General features: G+C 40.7%; 1 protein-coding gene across 1 annotated transcript in view; it reads right to left on the bottom strand.

The window, feature by feature from the left end:
- PSMD1 (proteasome 26S subunit, non-ATPase 1) overlaps positions 1–20,675 on the bottom strand; it is a 74,355-nt gene that overhangs the window by 52,923 nt on the left and 757 nt on the right. Inside the window, exons 2-16 of the mRNA XM_069792486.1 lie at positions 18,744–18,787; positions 17,617–17,690; positions 17,198–17,367; positions 16,116–16,321; positions 14,724–14,867; positions 13,687–13,913; positions 12,184–12,244; positions 10,319–10,447; positions 9,046–9,134; positions 8,299–8,377; positions 7,356–7,529; positions 6,275–6,386; positions 5,432–5,628; positions 4,753–4,848; positions 4,151–4,215 (exon numbers count right to left, since the gene is read on the bottom strand). Of these exons, the coding sequence (XP_069648587.1) occupies positions 4,151–4,215; positions 4,753–4,848; positions 5,432–5,628; positions 6,275–6,386; positions 7,356–7,529; positions 8,299–8,377; positions 9,046–9,134; positions 10,319–10,447; positions 12,184–12,244; positions 13,687–13,913; positions 14,724–14,867; positions 16,116–16,321; positions 17,198–17,367; positions 17,617–17,690; positions 18,744–18,787 (1,867 nt within the window). The remainder of the gene's footprint in view (positions 1–4,150; positions 4,216–4,752; positions 4,849–5,431; positions 5,629–6,274; positions 6,387–7,355; positions 7,530–8,298; positions 8,378–9,045; positions 9,135–10,318; positions 10,448–12,183; positions 12,245–13,686; positions 13,914–14,723; positions 14,868–16,115; positions 16,322–17,197; positions 17,368–17,616; positions 17,691–18,743; positions 18,788–20,675) is intronic.

Genomic DNA, 20,675 nt, shown 5'->3' with positions numbered 1-20,675 from the left:
AGGTGGCCATTCTTAAAAAAGAAAAAAGACGTAAAAAAGTCTCAGGTTTTTATACTGTACTATTTTGACTGTCTTGCTAGTTGTGAAGGGGAAGAAAGGAAGAGATAGTTTTGAAACAATTCTCTAGCACCAGAGCATTTTCTGATCATTTAATATAGTGGCATGAAAATGATCAGTCGCAACATACGTAACTAGTGCCTAATTTTTGTAAGGCACTAAGCCAAGAGGGAAGAAAGCCATACCAAGTCCTACAGCCAGCAAGCTGTGCTTTCGATCCTGTCTGCAGTCCTGTGGACTGCTTCTAAACAGTCAGCAAAACCAGAATTAACAGCAGCAACACTGCTAGTCAACAAGCTTCAATTCTACATACGTGGCCCCCTGGAAAGCTTTAGGGAGTCCAAGAACAGAACAAGGAAGCTAGTTTTGTGCTATATAGGCAGGACCCCACAATGTATTCTGCAGCTCAAGCAGTATGATTGCTACTGCTTTGCTCCCAAGAGCGATTTGCCTGCAGACATTCACACAGCCAGGCACACATGCATCCCACATCCAAGTGCGTAACTGCTATAGCAGCATTAATCTCTGCTCCCTTAATCCCTTCAAAACTCTTGTACCATAGCTGATGTTTTGAGCTATGCACAGAGCCCATCAAGCGCTCCGTACATGGCTTACCCTCAAAGCACCACAGGACTTGCTGAGCAAATACAGCTAGTGATCCTGTTGCAGAACCTAGAATTTCACCAACTCCTCACCTTTCCTCCAGGCAACAAAGACAACTTGGGAAAAGAATGTAGGAAGAAAACTCCTGAAAGTGCATTTTAACATTTTTTAAATTAGCTGAGAAGGTAATAGGTATTGCAGTTACAAAAAACTCCAGCTGATACTAATTTAAAGACAGCCCTAACTACAGACTGTTTTTGCTTGATATGTTAAGGAATATAGAAATTCTCTTAAGGAATTATATACTAAGGAAAGTACTGAATGGTGTAACTGGGTAATTTGATATATTTCATAACACACTAGAAAATTTAATCTTGCAATTCTCAGGCAAAACTCAATAACCTAGACTAGAACATTCTATCTAAACCTTGATTTGTGAATTTTGAACAATGAAGTAACCACACACACTCTTTTGTAGACTCTTCCAGTAATTAAAAAGTTCAAAAACAAAATCTAAAAAAATTCCTGCTTAAAAAAAATTAAAAAGTTAATCTTCAAGATAAAGCAAAACCTTGTTGCTTTAAAAATTAAATGTCATGGTTTATTACATTATGTCCTATCGCATTTTGCTCTGTTACTGTGCTGCTTTCATGAACTCTAACCATAAAAGCCAAGCTGCGCTCTTGAATGTACACAGGGTTGCATGTATGTGCTAGCAAGGAAGACTCACAGAGGTAAACAAGGACAGAAAAGCCTTACAGAATGTTCTGCTATGCAAACGTATTACCTAAAAATAGCTGGCTTTGTGACATTTATGACACTTTTAGTTCAAATCCAAGAGGAAGAACATTTATTCACAGAGAGCTGTAACAAAAGGAGAAAACAAACTAGGTATTTCTGACACAAAGTAAATTTGTGGGCTCTAGCTCTGTCAGGAACTCTGTCATGTTCACCAATGGTGCTTTTAAGGCAATTATCACCCTCTGACTGTGTAACCTCCAACTTCCTGTAGGAGGAACAGACAGAAGCACAAGTCTGTGCATATTCTTGCTGCTGTAGTGTACAACCCAGCAGATGAACTTACACCTCCAGCATGTTTAACCTTACAGCAATGGCATGAATTCCCGAAGAAAAATGTAGACCACATGACACAAATTTATTCTCTTATTTCAATCTTGACTCCACAGTCCCCTTTCTGGAACCACATACAAAGAATTCAACGAGGCCTCTTCTCACATAAGCTTCAGTCATGTTCCTTTACCTAAGACGAGATAAATTTCTGGGGCTTAGCCTACTGTGTTAGACCTGTTCACCTCCCATCACAAAACACTTCATTCAAAAGCTCTGTACCCCTAGCAGCTGACTGATCACTGACTCTTGCCAGTATTCAATGCTGTATTAGTGGTCTTTAAGAAAAGTAAATCCAGTTCGGCTTCAACAAACACCAGTCCTAAGAAAGAGATGTCATTTTAGTCATGAAATCTGACAAACTCACAGCCCACTTGCTCTTCACGTCACTGCACACCTGCAGTGTTGAGATTGGCCAGAGCACACAATTAGTGCTAACTAGCAGTTTCAGCAAACAGGAAAGGTAAATGTAAAACCAGCTTCTAGATCCCTACAGCAATGGACAATATTTATTTCCAGGAACTGAAACACTGCTTTTGGTTTATAATTAGAGTAATGCAGGGGGTAGGTAATCTGTGGGGCCCTCTAAGCAGAAAATCTCTTCCCTCGCTGCATGTGAATGCAGGGGTCTGGGCTAGAAAAACCAAGAGCTCCCTCCAGAATTGTGTCTTAAAGCAAAACAACTGATCATGTACTTTGTGAAAGTTACCAAGTGCAAAGTGTTAGCAACTACAGCAGCCTAACACAAGCCTTTTGCCTCCAGAAGCCAGTGATAATCAGCTAAAAAGTTTCAGTCTTTGCCACTAAGCAAGGTGGACAGTGGAATTTACAAGGAAATGTTCTTCCCTAGTGTGCAAGCAGCTTTTGGACTGTACAGGTCCAGAAAGGGAAGGGAAGAGGCAGGATAAGATCTGAACCACTGCAGAGCAGGTGAAAAGATGATGTCATTTGTTTCCTCATTGGTGGATAGGGAGTGAACAGGCCCAGAACTATCTTGCTCCAACAAGATGCCAGCACATGGTAAATGGTATAGCTCAGAGCCTTGAAAGCTTCTCATTTTGGTAGGAGCTATCAATGTCCAATTATGTTTTGCATTTGTTGAAGAGAAAAATTACACTGAAATCAGAGATCAAAAGTGCTTTGTCACAACCTGTTTGGAAAAAAAGATGCCTGCAACTATGGAAGGCCTGCATGGAATTTTCCTTCTGTACACAGATGCAGAAACCAGTTAAACAGACCCTTTGGCTTCAGGAAAGGCACAGATCGCTATGCAGGAAAGAACGATCTGTACTCATTGAAAGCAACACAGCAGAAGCTCTTGGGAGACGCCTGCTGCCCACAGAGGGAATTAATTCTGTTTGTAAACTACATTTAATTGCAGCCAGAATATGCTTCAGGTAAAACAGAATGGAGCAAAGTAATTTCTATATGAGGAACAACTTGGTTAATGACAAATTGACTGGTCGTATCAGTAACCCAGTCCTTTAATACCAGCTTTAAGCACCTCTTATCCTGCTTTTTAGCATGAATTTACAATTACATTGCCACTAACCCAAAGAAGATGCAAACAAAGATTTTTAAATTACAGTCCTGGGCCCAAGTATGTACCACCTCCTCTCAGACACACTCAAAGGCTGCAGCTTGGCTCAGTGCTCAGATTACACAGATCACTGTATTAACAGATGAAGGTGTAGTCTTTGAGGAGCCTTCTAATTCCCCACTCTAATAAAAAAGCCCAAACACCTCTTACCTAGGGAACTACAGAGCACTACAGAGCACTACAAAATACCAGTTCAGCAACAGATTTCACTTTAGAGAACCAAAGCAAACATCATTACTATTTTGTGATGGGCTTACATTACCACAATGTAAGCCCAGTAACCTGTCAGGGTTTACAGTGGATACTTAAAAAACAGAGACTATTTCAACATCCTTCTTCAGGTTATTTTTACTGAAGTCACAACCTCCAGGAACATCTTAGATAGCAGTTAGGCAGACATATTTGCCTGAGTACTGCTGGCTTTAAGAGGCCTGGCACAAGCACTGTGTATTTAATTTTTAATTAACTTTCAATCCTGCAAATATTAATTTTTCATTCTATTTGTCAACTTCATCTAACTCTATTCAGACAATTAAGCCGTAAGACCAGAAACCTACAGAAAGGCTCATTAAGCATCTGCTGAACACTAAGGAAGGCTTCCAATTCTGAACCAAGCTTTATTCTCTCTCAATTTTTTGACTTTTCAACCTCCATTCAGTTAGCAATTGAGTCATTTTGTGAAAGCAATAGCATACACATTTCCTGAAAATGTAACAGACATCAAATTGAAGGCTGTAGAAGTGACCAAGGAAGGTACTGTACCTGAACAGAATGAAACCAAGTGACTCAACAGCTGCCCGCCTCACGTCATCATTCACATCACTCACCTACAAAAGGGAAAACAGGATGTTCAGAATACAGTTAAAACACTTGAGGACTCTGCAACATTTCAGGCCAGGTGTCAGGCACATAAGTTAATCAAGAAGACAGGATTATAGAGAAAGTTAACAGTCGTGTTTCATCCTCAGCCAAAACAGCCTCACGCTTGTTCATACACTGTGACTGCAAGCCTATCAAAGAGCAGACAGACCTCATCTTTTACAGCCTAAGTTTTTTCCCCAGCCCATCATTACACAGACTATTCACTGCAAATCCATTACTAACTACTTTAGGGTCATGTTTCATTTTTTAATAGGTTCCTTTTTTGTGATAACAGGTTGAATATTCTCTTGCTGAAAGTCTACTTATCCTAATGTCAGAGACGCTGTTATTTCTGCTCATAGTATTCAGGAAAGCTTTCATCACTTCACAATCTCAAATTTGGACCGAACATCAATACTGTAGACACAAAGCCTGCCAAAGTGATACGCTTACTCCTTCACCACAAATTTCTTGCTATGTGCTCCTAAGCCCACAGTACTTACAGCCACATGCAGTAGGCGTCTGATAGCCTTGTTGTTCCCTGAGCCACAGTATGCCATAGCAACAGTGTACATGCCAGAACGACGGAGAATTGGATCCTGGAAGAGAAAGCATCAATATTTAACATCCATCCAAACACAGACTCAGTAATTCTGACTTTAAATCTGTTCCACTCTTGGGCCTGGAATCTGCAAACAGGTAGCTTCACTACATAATTGTTTATTAGGGATGAGTAACAGGACAATCACCAAAGCAGGGTTGGCATTACCAGTTTCAGGGAGACAGAAAGTTGCTATGCCACAGCCTGCCAAAGAGTATCTGGCAGATGTGTCATTCTGCTTCTTACTCACTATCTGCTATTGACCACTACTAGATCCTTGAGAATGATCCACCTACAGCGAGCCTCATCTGTGTTTAACCATTACACCCTGTTCTGCTCCTTGTTGCTGCTCACAGGACTATGGAGACTGAGTATGAGGCTAAAAAAATACACAACTAAGCACTGTTGTTTGTGTATTTTTGATCAGAGTGAAGCAACCTGTGAAACTGCCCCACTTCAGAACTATGTAAGGATTTCCCTGTTTTAAACAGCCAACCCACCGTAGCTGGAGATTTCACAAAAGGACAGGAAGCTCAACCACGTAACAGAAGGGCCAGGGATAAAGTCATAGCTAAACTTACTTTATCTCTGCAGAGACTCTCAATGAGAGCATCTGCCTCCTCCATCCTCCCGTACATGACCAGAGCAATTCCAACTGCAAGGCCTCGCAAAATCTTTTCATGCTGGGTTTCCTGTGCATAGCCAACCATGTCCTCAATAGCCTGAGCATTTTTGGATCCCAACATAACCAGTCCCAGTGCCAGGCCAGCTGCCTCACCTGCACAGCACAGAAAAGCAAGAAATCAAACAAACTCTGTTCCCAAAAGCAGTAAATATTTTATCTATAGAATCACACAAGATGTAGGCCAACAGATCACTTCTGGACACCACCACACCCAGCAAACCCATTATTCATGGCCAAATGTGCTTGTAATGATAACCTACCAGCCACAACTTAGTGCTCTTCCCTACTAAGTTCAATTTTCCCTTCTTTGGGCCAAGAGCTGCTGAGATAATTTTCCTGTGAACCCCTGCCAATGCAACAGTAGCCCCCACAAGCTTCTCCAAGCCTTTCTCTCAGCCAAAAAGGGCACACGGCTCTGGAGATCAACCACACTAAATAAAAAGCATATGACAAAGGAAAGAACAGAGCAAAATAAAGGACTGTTTCAAGACCTTGCATGTCTTATCAATATTGGGCATAGCGCCACAGACCAGTCCTGACAGGACCTCTGAACATTACTGCCACATAACTAGAGAACCATGCTGATCAGGAAAAGGTCAGTAAATAAAATGCAGCTAAGGCAACCTAGAAGTGACCTATGCTGCTAACAGAAAACCTGAAGAAAAAAAAAACCACCAAAAAACCCCAGATGCCTGATAAGACCTCAGATGGTTATTTGCTTTGAAAGCAGAACATTTACCTGTCACTGCATCATCCTGGTACAGATTTGTTTTCAGCAAATCGTACACATCTTGACGTGCTGTCCCCATGGCAGCCAGACCCAAACCCAGGCTGCCGCCATGTCGGACAATCTAGAGAAGCATATGCAAGTTCAGTCATCACAAAACAGGGAACAACATGGCTTCAGCTGAAGTAGACATCTTTCCATCAATATAAAGCTGCCAACTTTTAGCCCCAAACCACCCAAAATGATCTCTTAACCTGTTAGAAATATCACTTTCACCATCTCAGGCAATAACCCTGATGAAAGAGGCACTAAATAGAATAGAAACGGCAGTTCAAAAGCCCATAAACAATGAGTATCAGAAGCTTTATACATAGGAAGAGACTTTCTAGTATCTTTAAGGTCTTTCTCCCCACCGACTGATTTATGTAAAACCATAAATCTGTGCCATGTGTAAAAATTGCTGCCCAGTAATAGCTTTTGAATAGAAAGGTAAATATGTGCCCAATTAAACAGTCTACATCCTCTTTTGTTCTAACAACGGATACAGGAAAGGCAGTACATTTGCAATAAGACATGTGGGATCCAGTCACAGAATTTTTATAGTAGTCTGAAATTCCCCAAAGAGAAGCAGGGAACATGCTCAGAAAATACTAATCTGTTCCTAACTTAAAAAGAGACTTTTTGTAGAGGTCTACAAACAGGAAGTGAAGTAAAAAACTTCTTTTTGTATAAGATGCATTAAACCTACAGGGCAGCAGAAGCATTTTGTGGCTTATTCCTTTGACAGCTAAGCTGCAAGCAATAACAGTGCCTGAATACTGCAGGTCCGCTAGCAAAACAAAGTAGATATTCAAATAGTAAGAAAGACAAAGCTAGATTCACTGTCAAGTATGTAAGAATTTCCTAAAAATCCTACCTGAACTTTGAGCAATAGGTTGTTAAAACCAAACTTCACATTTAAGGCCCACAGGAGATGTAAGTATCACACTACTGCCATGGTCTTAGTTACCTCTAACCCCCACTTCTAAAGCAGCTAGCACCCTTCTGGATATTCCCAACAAAACAAAGGTTCATTACTGAACCCAGTACATACATCATTACTGGCATTCTTCAGCTGGTTCAGCAAATAGTCAATGATGTCCCCACCATGGTTAGCGTGAATGAGACCCAGGGCATAAAGACCTCCACCTTCCTGGTAGGCAGACCCTGGAGAGGTGTCCTTGGGTAGGTATGTTGCCATTAGCTGTAATGCTTCTTTCTCATGACCCTGTATGTCCAGTGTCCAGCAGGAAGGGAAGACAGTGGGAAGTGAAAGGTGAAAAAACAGTAGATGCAAACACTTCGTGATAATATTTAAACAATTCAGGAGAAAACATGTTATGGCCATTACATTCTCCACAAAAATCAGCCTTTCAGTGCTGTCTGTACAATCAGCAAAGAATCCTTCTGTACTGGGGTTTTACTAACCACATTACACAAGTATTCATCAATTGCTTGGTCACTGATCCAAACCAGGACAAATTTGGCCTGAAGCTACACCAATTCATTCACTAGAGCACTTGAATGAGGGTTGAGGCACACAAAACAATTACAAAGACTTTTTGCTATTTCAAAACAGCTTTAAATATACCCCCCTGCGAATGAATTTGAAGAAATTCACCATTTAAACTTACTGAAACTTAGTACAGTAAGGACTTTGGTACCATCCCAAAACCCTTAAGAAATATACACCTCCAATTTTAGTGGCTAGAAACTATTGACTCTGTTCAACTCAACAAGGAAGAGAAGAGCTAGGAAGACTCTCTCCTTGAGCCATGTTATCCTACCACCTTTTTGATGCTTAGCAAAACATGCCGTAAACTGCATCAGATATCAGATGAGATGGACTTGATAAAGCACAGATTTTCCTTAGTGCAAAGACACCAACTATGTTACAAACTGGAGTGCAGGCGTCATTCAGAATCCCCATTTCAATGTTTTCAGTGTTCGCAAGTCAAGCATTTATATTAAACAGAGGGAAATGAATGCAACATTACCTTGTGTATAACACCCAAGCTGGCAGTAGCAGTAAACTTAGCCCAGTTAGTGGCCCTGGCAAGCCACTCCAAATTGTCTCTGGAAGACAAAAAGAGAAAGGTTATACAAAGTTTTTCATAGAGCCCGTTCCTCATCCTGCAAGCAGGGTTTCACAGCACTAAAAAAGACTGCTTTCGAACCAGACAGCAGCTCCAGAAGGCTAACCACATTTCCACTTTATACCTCTCTCCCCTTCATCAGCCTTGATTTTTGGCTGGTTCTAAGTCAAGCTTCCAGATACCGGTGATCTCGGTGAAGGATGGAGTACAACTGCTCAATATGCAGCACCAGCTCTCTGGGAGAAACTCTAACAGAGTTTCTGGAACCTTCCTCAAGTCCTTGGTAAGGTCAGCCCTGACATTTCCCTTCCAAGAGTCATTCAGCACTGTCAGTCTCTACCAAAAAAGATACATCATCTCAGAAACTCTCCAACTCGTAAACACAGAGAACAGAAATTCCAGATCTCCACCCTCCAAACTGCTCATATGGTTAGCAGTCAAATAAAGCCAGTTTGTGAGGATAGAGAAAAGGAAACAATTACACCTTCTTCCCTTTGCCTCCACATTAGTTTTCGGACCCTTTGTTTATTCTTCTTTAAGCCCATCAGAGTTCTGCAGCCACCCTTTTGGAAGTACCAAGCTACGTAGGGCAACAATGTTGTTTAAACACTGCTAAATGACATTGGAGCTTCCCTGCCATAGATTTACCTAAGGAACTGGTCACTGGTTGTACCACAATGCATAAAGGAGTTTGCTATAACCGTTGCTGTATGACACACGGAATTCCGCACTGCATCCTGAAAGAACAAAAACAATCAGTATCACCAGTCAGCAAAAGATATGCCCTGGGTCACTTAGCATGCTTGCCAGTACACTAGAAAAATGGATTGTAATTATGCTCAATTTAACCAGCAATTTCCCTTTAACCAAAGTTAATGGATTGTTAATACAGTCTAATACATCCTCAACCCATCTTTCCAGTGCAAACCAATCCTTTCTGAGTTTGTCAGAGATGTGACTACTTCAATTGCAGCTTAACTGGAGAACCCTGCTTCTGGTTCCCAGAACTGAGCACTGCAGAGCGTTTGCTGCTGACGTTTTCAAGCCATCCCTGGAACACTATGCATGATCACTCCCAAGCACTTAACCAGCAGATGGGAAAGATTTTCCAATACATTTGAAGAGCCTCCTGAAATAGATGAATCCAACCCACCGACAAGCATCCCCTACCATTTTTGCTGATGATGTGCATCTCATTTCACATATAAAAAACTTCTCCAATGGTTTCTAATAATCATTTAGCTTAAGAAAGTCTAATTCACCTGTAAGTTTTCATTTGCCCACTTTTGAGTAACACCTTCCAAAACAAAACCCGTTACTCAATTCACTAGCACTGCCTACATTATAATATCTGATCGGTTTTGTCTTCAGTGTGGAAATATTAGTCTCTGAGCACATATCTGTTTAGTCAAGCTGAAGGTGTGGTTTCACATAACACCCCAACCAAGATACCAACATACTATAACCTACAGTCCTGGCTGACTCCCTCCCTCCCCAACCAGCAGCATTTGCAATGGATCAGTCATGGAGCTGGAGGGTGAGTTCTTCCATCTTACTGACCAGATGGAAAACAAACCCACCAAAAAAGGGGAGGAGAAAAGGATTAGTTTCTATAACCAAATTGGGGGAGTTAAAAAAAAAATCAACACACTAATAGCAGCCTGTCATTAGGTCATACTAGCTGTAAGTTGAAACAATCTGATTACATGGCCTTCGGGTGCAATCAGCTCTTCTTCAGCCTCACAGGTCCAAGTTTTAAATGTTAATTTATCATGGCTAAACCACAGATTTGTAACCTCAAAACCCAGGGAGGCCAGGTTAAAACATAAGATGATGTTGTAAAATAACAGCAACATGGTCAAAACAAACACAGGATGAGTCAGATGAATCCAAGACAACCATATCTAACAAAGCCTCTTACCTTTGTGTTTTTGAGGATCATGAGGTCTGTATTGTTGTTTCGTATTAAAAACTGCAGATGTAACTCAATGGCCATTTCCCCACTCAAAATTTTAATCATTTTTGAGATCTGGTCCTTAGGCTCTGGATTCTTCACATACAAGCAAAACAAAGGAAAAACATGAGAACTCAACTACGGTTCTGTTAAAATACAGTTCATGAGAAGCCACTCTGGTATGTTACCATCACCATATTCCAAAATCTATCAGGTTTTAGGACTAAAAGGACATTGTTTTTGCCCTTGCTGCACAAGCCCAAATCTCCCAGATAATCAAGTCCCTTTGTGCACAACAGTGCAGGTGGGAGAAGAGACTCTGAAAAGAAATGTATTCTTTCATTGAAAGCAAAAGGATATGAGTAACATTGGATATTCTGCAAGCTGCTGTTTGGCTGGCCTTACAGATACAATGACTCTCCAGCAAGAGGCAACCACTTTTATAAACGTGAACCTGTATTTCCATGGAAGTTTTAATGGAGAGGATCGCAAAGCCACAACACTTTGCATGACCCTGCTGAGCTGCAGCATCATTCTCATGAGCTACAGCCTTTATTTAGAACAATGACTAGTAGAACTAGGAATCTCTAATACATTCATCTTCCAGAGCGATTTGAGAAAGCCTCCTTCTTCCTTATGACGGAACAGTTTCCACAGATTAAGTTTCAACTGAAGTCCCTTCTGAGCAAGGTGAAAGTACACTGCACCTCTTCGTACTGACATTGTTAGCTGCTCAGTGACCAGGCAAGCATGAGTAGTTCAGTCCTTAAACTAATCCCCTCAATTATTTCTTTGTAGTCAGCATTCTGAATTGTGGAAGATTAAGCTCAAGAACATTTCTGGCCACATAGATCATTTTTATGCACTTGTCCCTTGGCACAATCAGCAATGCCAATGCAGCAGAAACTGATTCAAGACACCTTTCCTGCACAAAAGCACTGTTTACTGGTTCCTTGATGGGACAAGAAACTTGACCCCTTCTGTTTTCCTTGTGGAATACAATTTCAAGAAAACACTTCTGTTTGCCCTTGATTAATTTTTAAGTGATCTGCAAGAATCTCTCAAAGATTCCCAAGTCTAGTTTGCAACATGCACCATGGGGAAAAAGAAAAAAAAACAAAATTTGTCTTGGATTTTACTTTCCTCTCTAGTAGCATTTCCTTTCCTCAGCATTAGAAGCATCAGAATTGCATTATGCATTCTACATGCTGAAATGCAATTGTATGTGCATGTTAGAAGTGAACTCAACTTTCTCCAATACTTGGGAAAAGGAACTAAACAAGATTCTAACCAGCTGGCCCAGGAATACAGCCACCATGCTAGCCAGAGGCAACATATTCCTCCTTCATGGAAAAGAAACTATGTTACATCAGCATCCCCTCCTGCCATTCCTGCAGAATAGCACCACTTCTATCAAGCCAGAACTACAGCCAAATTTCAGAAGGAGAAGAAAAAAATGCCTCGAGCTAATTTATCAGCTAAAGCTCTCAGCACTAGTCAAATTTCAGGCCCTTTCTTCTGGAATGAGTTAATTATTTCAGTATCAACAAAAAGCAAACACGAGCCAGATCCCTCTATCCCCTTTTTCAGGGCTCAGTAATTCCTGCTGAAATCTACCCACTTCCCACTCTCCCCCAACTTTCAGTATCTGAACTGCTGGACTTTCAGACTGTCATATATTTGGTTCTCAGAGATCATCTGTCACCTTGTCTCCAAACAAGACAGAAGTGGAATTCCATTCTTCATTAGCCAAACCAATTTAGCAACCCCAGAGATTCAAAGAGAATACACAAGAAAAGCTAAGCAAGGCATATTTTGGAAATGGCACTCACAATTTCTGCAGACTTCCCTGCACAAGTGCTTCCTGGTTTCTCTTCTGCTTCCATAGCATCACTGAAATAAAACAAAAATGTAACCCAGTTCACCACTCGTAACTAGTCAAGCACTGTAATTATGACTGAATACTGTCCTGGAAGAGTAGCCTGGGATTTGGAGATGATGACTAGAAACAGGACTTTGACAGGACAAGGGCTGACTATCTGGAGGTCACTGCTGAGAAGCAAACTCCTCCCCAATTCAATTTTCAGGGAACTTGAAGACAAAGGCCCAGAAAACCCCACCCTCTTATTCCATCTATAGAGACAACAAAAACAGAGATGCTTGTAGGGAATGAACAGGCAGAGACAGGTGAGAAAACAAGGTCAACAAACAAGGCAGAAAGGATAATTATATCCTCACCCAGAAGCCTTGAGCTCATCACTATTAGGATGGATGCTAGAGTGTTGAAATGGAAATGAAACATATTAAGCTGTTGTTAGCACCTTGTCCTAATACTTCACAGGCTGACTTACAAATTATTCTGTGCCTTTCCTTTTATTTCACTGGAAAAGAAGAGAGGAGAATGCTTGCTATGCCCGTATCACTGATTCAAAAGCATTTAGACCCAGTCCCTCAAAGCTGCATAAGCCCTTGTATTTAACAAGCCTTGATCTAGGCAGCATTCTCCATCACACACTGTCAAAGACAGTGCAGGGATCGGGTTGTGTACAGACGTGACAGCTCTGGTGATTAAAGAGCAGGTGGAGCACAAACTTCTTCCATGCTGCCCCTGAGCTGGGAAGCAGCCTTAGCATGGATTGGCCAATCCCCTAAAAAACAGAGGTTTAAAACAAAACTATCTATGTCAATTACCTATAAGTCATCAAAAGAAGAAATAAAGAAGATGGAACGGTTAGTGCCAACTTTGGTTTTCTTAACAGCAGCTTCCTGCAGCTAAGACCCAGTGATGTTGACCAATGAACAAGTTTTAAACACCAGGACTTTAATGAAACTCAGACTAGATTTGAACTAGCTCTTTTTAACTGCAAGTAGAAAAGGGTCTATAACACTACAGTATCATCTGAGCTCACTCCTCCCAAAAGCAGGTAGCAGACCACAAGCTGTGATGTGAAACCAAACTTGCACATAGCTGTGACGAGCTTTTTGCTTGAACTCTCCCCTTCCTTAGCTTTACAAGTTGCTGCAAAGACCACACAACATCAAAGTGTTCCCGAGCAATTCACACACTATGACTTACTGAATTACTGCTCATTAGCTGAGCCACAGTAACTGTACAACACTTATGTCAACTGCAAAGGAAAATGCATTCTTTCAAACAACAGTGGATTCTGGCAATATACAATTTTGTCCTGAGCAAATAGCATGTCTTGTCTATTACCCTGACTTAAATGAACGGCAGTAACTTGACTGCTTGTAATGGGCATCCATACACAGAACAGAAGGCTCCATCAGTTGTATCTGAACAATTACGCCTCTTCTCAAGCCAATCTCCCCACCTGTCTTTCTCCGATCCAGGGACAGTGCCTGTGTTGGTGGATCCAGGCACGGAGGCAATTGGAGTGCCAACCGTGCGGAGATTCTGGATCACAGAAGACAAGAACTGCTGGCTAGCACTTTCGTACAGATCAAAGCAAATTTGGTAGGCCATGAGAAGGTTATCTTCCTTCACCAGTTTTTCCAAGATATCACTCACAGCCTGCGGGTCATCCAGGAATATCAGGCACTGAGCAAGAGGAAGGGAAAGAACAGAAAAAAAAAATCAGGAGAAGACATTATATACTTCAGAATGAAAAAGCAACACTACCCGAGGCCACACTCCATTTTCACCATTCCCTCATCTACCGCTTCTGCAGAACACCCCTTCAAAGAAAGAAAAATTCTCTGTCTCTCATAGGAAATAATAGAAATCTTTGAAGCATTTTCATAGGTCACTTTAAAAACAAGACCATGTATTACAAAATCAAGACACACCATTCAAGCCTTCCTATTTCTGCACCTTTATCTTTGGAAACTGACAATGTTGTCCTACTAAACACAGAAATTTCAAAAGAACATTAAAGAAGTATCAATCATTTAGTAGGGATGTCTCAGCTAAAATGGAACAGGCGTAACACTCCTGAGTCACATGTATGTGGAATACCAAGATTGGCAAAAGCCTTAGAACATCTTGAGTAACTTCATAACTGGTTGTCTAAACACTTTCAGACAATGGCTTTCCAAAAAACAAAGCACTGTAAATGTTCTTTGGAGGAATAAATAAAATTCCAATCTGCGAACCTACCATCTGATACTCCTGACATAGGCTCGAAATATTCTGTCAGAGTTGTCTACATCCCCAAACTACCTTTGAGTGTGTTTCTTTCTCTATAAATTGACCAAACGTGCAATATTTGCATCTTTTTCAAGTTGATCTCACTTTGATATCTATTTGAAGCATGCAACCAGGAAAAACAGAGGTCAGGTAGATGTCAAGTCAAATGTATCTAAAGAGCAACTTTTGATTGATCTTTAAACATCACTCTCAGAAATTTACCTGGCACACGTTGATGAAGTCTGGTTTCTCCAGATTCATGTAGATTTTAACTAGAACTCTCAAGACTTTGTTACGGAACTGTTTATTCTGCATCAAAGACATACAGAGCTTCAAGCTGTAAGCTAGCATCCCAGGAACATCATTCTGAAATAAAATTCAGGGATATCAAGTCTGGGTTTGCACTGACAAGGATTTAGAAATTAAAATGAAGCTACCTCCTTTCTGTTTTAAAAAGCAGAGCAAAACACATGCACATATAAACCTTCAGTTTCCTTTCCCATTTTCAGAAAAGCTTATATGCAGGTGTGTTGCACTTTAAAACATGCAAAAGCTTAATTTAAAAGTTCAATACCTATTTCCCCTTCTTCACCTTTCTTGTTTGAATAATCATTCTTGAACGCAGTGAAATTCACTGCACTAACATAAAATGTCAGCAAAACAAACCATGCACCAAGAAAAGATCCCCAATACACCTATTTCTTCCTAGAGACTAAGAAACAGATTTGGCTACTAGACTTCAGAAAGGTAATTTGAAATGAGGGATTTATAATGGGCAATTAAGTTAGTAAGTGCATAAGACAGCAAACAGAACTGAGAAAGCAAGATGGATGCCTTATGATTATCATTCCCATATACAGAAGTGGGATCCATCCAAAAATATGGGAAAGCTGTAAACTGAAAAGTGGTAAAACGTAAAGGATTTAAACCATGTGTCGGGCACATGATTGAGATACTGCAGCATAACAAGATTACACACAACCGCTGAGCTGCTGCAAATGACTACAGGCATGTTTCTCTTACTGCCATTACCAGGTAACATGACTTACCTTAAGTCCTCAGTGAAAGATGTTAAAGCCAGACTGCATTGCCTTGCAGTCAGGGCAGGCTAAGACTGCACACAGCTGCTTACTGAAAATTAGAGCAGCTCACACAACCACTGGATTTTTTTGTTTTGGCTGCCATAAATAAATCACTTACCTAGCCCTAAGGATCCCTTCCCACAGTGAATTAAAGCAGATGACAGGCACAACAAAATAAAAGAGCTGTTCTTACATTATGCCAGACCTAAGGTCTGCCTAGTCCAGTATCCTATCTCTGCTAGTAGCTGACAGGGAATACCTTAAGAAGGGGGCACATAGCCAAGCTTCCTGGGAATATTCTCCCAGTAACTTGCAGCTCAGAGATTTCTTAAAGATAGGGTTGTCTCTATACTTGATAGCCCTGAGCGGCTCTGCCTTCCATGAGCATGTTGAACCAAACACCCAAGTTTCATGTTTTATTCTGTTCATACAAAACAGGGCAAGTTCCATAGCAACATGGATCTTGTACTTCACTTGTGGATCCATACCTGGAAGTGACTAGCTACACACACCTCCTGTCTCTTGCACATACCGATTCAAGGATGGTTTTCTCAAAGATGTCCAGTCTGCGTGTCTCTAGAGCAATGCCAATAGCCTGCTTGTACTTGTGGTCATCCAAGCACCGCTGGAACATTTTGTTCACTATCCCTTCTAGCCTTTCATCAACAGGTTTCTTCTCCCCTTCTGGCAGCTCCGCATTCTCCACACACTGCTTGGTGTAGTGGTCGATACATTTTGCTGAAAAGATATTGAACAAACATGGTGGGGGGTGAAAAGTCAACTTCCTAGATGTTTGCAGGTTTTTACAGATGAAGAGACCAGTATGTGCGTACACACATTCTACCAGCAAATACAGCATATGGGAAACTACACAAAGGTGAGGCACAAGAACTATTTGTGTAGTCATATACAGACAGTAGTGGAAGATACTTATATTCTCTCCTAACAAACTCTGATTTTAGTGCTGAAACAAAGTAGATATTTTTAAAATGGAACCAAGGACATGATCTTTGTTCAAAGTGGCACGATATTTTAAATAAATGAGGAAAGAGCAGTAGGAGACATCCTAGCTCCACTGTAAGCACTGGCTGGGGAGACTGAAAGCCAGCCCTGGTCCATCACATCCTGTACAAGGTAAGTGATACCAGCAGACGAGACTTTTAAAAAGATTTTCAAATTATACATGCATTCAACATCTGACTTGCTATACTGTTAAGGGTGGATAAAAAAAGAATTGTACCCCTCAGGTGTGCAGTTACACTTATTAGCCGATTATTTCCAAAGTTATGCTGAAATTGCTAACAACATTAGCACACAAATGAGAGAAAGGACAATAAACAAGCAATGCAACTTTCCTATTAGGAACTCACAATAGAATAAGGGTTAAGAATGGGAAAAAAATGCCAGAACTCCTAAGTCAGTTCCATTACAGAATCCCAAAGCAGGAGAAAGCAAGCACAAATAAAGTGGGTAAAATTAGCTGCAGCATCAGTTTAAATGAATACAAGGAGAGGAAGAGGAATATGGAGAAAAGCAGATATATCAACTAAAATCTCAAAGCTACAGTAATTTTGACAGCACATGAGCTTTTCTTTTGCAAAAACAGTTGTTTACCAATGATCGTCTCCACATATTCCGAATTGTCATTGACATTGAAGAGGTCACCTGCTCCCAGGGCATAGTTCAGTGATTCCTCAAAAGCTCCCAGGTGGTAAAAAACTTTAGAAGCAACTAGAGCAGCAAACTGCCGGCTCCGAAAGCCCTCGTCTTCATAGAGAACTTCACTGCAAAGAAGAGAGAGAAGAGTATCAGGTCTGTGTGCTCAGTTCTCTTTAAGGCCACATGACAGCTTGATCAAACTTGCATCTTTGGGACTACAGCTCCAACCCCACATCTACTTATACTAGTGCTTTCTGGAAAATATGGACCTAGACACTGTACTAAACAGCATCAAGCAACCAGAACTACATCCACTTCATATCTCATGTTCTTTTTAAGCTGCACACCCTGAAGTAATAAGTGTCTTCTCTTACATTTTGTCCACTGACTCAGAGATTTCTGCCCAGAAGTCATTGACAACAGCATTCAACTTGTGAAGAGCAAACTCCTACAAAAAAAAAAAGTTATATTACATAAAAAATGCATTTATTACCTTTCTCCAGTAAAAATAAAGTACCACCTAAGACTGATACCATAAACACTGACCCATTTCAACTGCAAATTCTACTTTAAAAGATGTTTGCAAGCATTCACTAATCTTTGCAAGTCCTTTGCAAATAAAGGGCTGTTCACTTAACAGGTAAGACAACCCTGAAGTTCCTTCCCATGGCCTCTCTGTGATGAATGACTGGCAAAAATGACTGATAGGTGAAATTCCTTAAAATACAAAGTTTTCAAAGTCTTTGTGGCAACCTTTGTGTAGCACACAGAATTGACCTGTGGTCTAAGCCAGCGAACTCTATTTGGACACAGTATTTTAGCAGATAAACAATATCCAGACTAGAATCAGCCCACCTGTAATCAGTTCAGAGCAAATGCAGGGCTCATTCACCTCTATCACCACCTAAATCTGTTGCCAAGGAGATTACCAATATTACAAGATGCACCTCCCCCTCCTAAAAGGGGCTATGTTAACTGTTTAAGTAACTAGCAAGCATCATCAATACATTACCACTTTTGAGTGTTTGGTGTTGTCCTGTGGATTCATATACTCTGTGGACTGTAAAGTTTCTGTTGCTGTTTTCTTCTCCTACTACTGTAATTTTTTTTCCAAGTGAAAACTGTAACTGTGATTTTGTTTTACATCACTTAAATTATATTAAAAACTTGAGATGTTCTTCAGCTTTGAATTTTACGTAGTCAAAATGCAGTCTCTGGAACACTTTTAAGTAGCAAAGTCCCATTATCATCAGAGAGCTGGGAGCTTTGGTGAATAGAGATCTTTGCATGTGAAGCTCCAGTTTGATCCATGTTCAAAACAAGGAAGTTTGCCATCTGTTATCATGTTATTTAAGCCCCTCCTTTCAGCTTTCAGGCTAGATATGATTTGGGGCCCACCTGGTGCTCCCCAACCATTAATTATTGAGATCCACTAATTTCTGATTTTAAGCCCTCAACATAATGCACTTGCTGTTATTTGCTCCCAGATGTAAGAGCTTACCTTGAGCTGTGGCTCTTCTTCATCCAGAAGAGAGATAATTCCAGCTGCAAAACAAGATCATAGTCAGTTTTGGACTCTCTCTGTTTCAAAAGTGAACATCTCATTTAGTTCAAAACCAACAGAACAGGAAATGCAGGTGTCTCTGGACTGCTGGTTTAAAATCTTCAGTATTAAACTTCAAAGATCAGATCCAGGTTTGTATTAAACATGATATAAAATAGTTCAGAATTTATAACTGAAAAGGTACACAGTTTATAAAAGATGATCCTTCTTAGAGGAAAACATATTAGGCAGGAACTTGGAGAATCTGGGATTTACTGTCAGTTCCCTCCCTAGTTTGCTAACTGCTTTCGAGCAAGTCACTTCCCACTTCCTCGAGGGGCATAAAGAAGATCATGTCAAAAGATCCTAACTTTTCTCATGTCAAGGAAACAGACCTCATGGCTAAGAGAAGATGTCTTATCTCGCAGCTTTAGCAAGACTCCTGACACTGTCGACAACATTTGACCAAAAACAGCTATAGAAATATTGTTTAACTGACATAACTGAGAGGTTCACAGTTATTCGGTGAGCTCAATCTGAAGAATAGTTATAGATGGTTTCATTGTCAGGCTGCAAGGATGCAAGTGAAAGGGGTGGAATAGGATCTGATCTAAGTCCAACACAATTCACTGCTTTCAGTCTTTCACCTGTTGTATAGATTGATAACCTTTTAAAATCTAAATAAGACATCAAATTGGAAAGGCCAGCAAGCCTACTGGAGGGCTGAACTGGGTTTTCAAAAGATCTTGACAAATCTAAAAGGAGAGTGTGCAGGTCAAAAGTAAAATGTACAAATATAGAGAGGAATCTCAGTAGTAGAATGGATTAAGATGAAACATGATCAATAATATCATATGGCTGCAGTGAGATGCAGAGAACCCAAGCTTCACACTGAGGTGTGTGAGTGAGAGTGTTTCTTGGCACATATATGAGGCAATCCTTCCCTCTGCCTGGCACTGACACACCTGAGCCAGACTGCTGTGTCTGGTGCTGGGCAGCATGTCTTAAGAGTCATGAGCAAACCAGGATGTTCAGAACTGAGCAATAAGAACAAAGAGGTCTAGCAACTGGCACTTACAAAAGTTGACTGGAGGTCTGTAACTGGCTAGTCTACAGAAATCTGGGAAGGGTACAGAGTGCACACACGTACAGGGCAGCCGCCAGCAGAAAGAGAATAATTTGATCTTTGTGGCAGACATTAACAGGAATAGTAAGACCAAGCTTTATTTGGAGCTTCAAAGATTGAGGTTTGATGATTAGAAAAGTTTTCTGACCATAAGTTATTCCCTTTGCCTAACAAGGCTGTAGAACCTCCACTATCAGAGATTTTTTAAAACCAGGTTAGACATACATCTGCCAGCAACAACAACTGAAGGAGCACTGCTGTGGCCCTTAGGCAAGGAAGGCAGGTTCAGTAGCCCACCCCACAGTGCTCCTTCCAGCTGTTTTCTGCAACTCTACTCCAAATGTATGATTTTTTTTTTTTTTTTTAAATAAGCTCCTGCATTTACCTGATCTATCAGGAGGAAGCAATCTCACTCCTATTCAAGATACCGTTTCTACGTTTTTAAAACTCCTCTGAAGGGAATACCTACTCCTCCTCAATTAAAGTAAGACATAAACATAAAGCAAAGGGTTCAGAAAGAGAAAGCTACTTGCAGACTATTATCCTCCGCCTGTTTCTCTCACAAAGTCACAACCGCTCACATATTAATTCCTGGCCTGAGTACTTTTGGAAATACTTCTCATATTTTCTTACACTATAAAGTTCTCCACAGATCCAGAAACAGTGTTTTAACATCTAATTTCTCACACGCTTCGGTAGCCTGGACTCTTTAGGCTGGCTTTTCCTCTGCAAAGCCTTTGCCTTTCTGAACCCCTCCAAAGTTC

Source organism: Haliaeetus albicilla, chromosome 9 (assembly GCF_947461875.1).
Source record: "Haliaeetus albicilla chromosome 9, bHalAlb1.1, whole genome shotgun sequence".
Classification (NCBI taxonomy): Eukaryota; Metazoa; Chordata; class Aves; order Accipitriformes; family Accipitridae; genus Haliaeetus; species Haliaeetus albicilla.
This window is presented reverse-complemented; position numbering and strand designations above follow the sequence as displayed.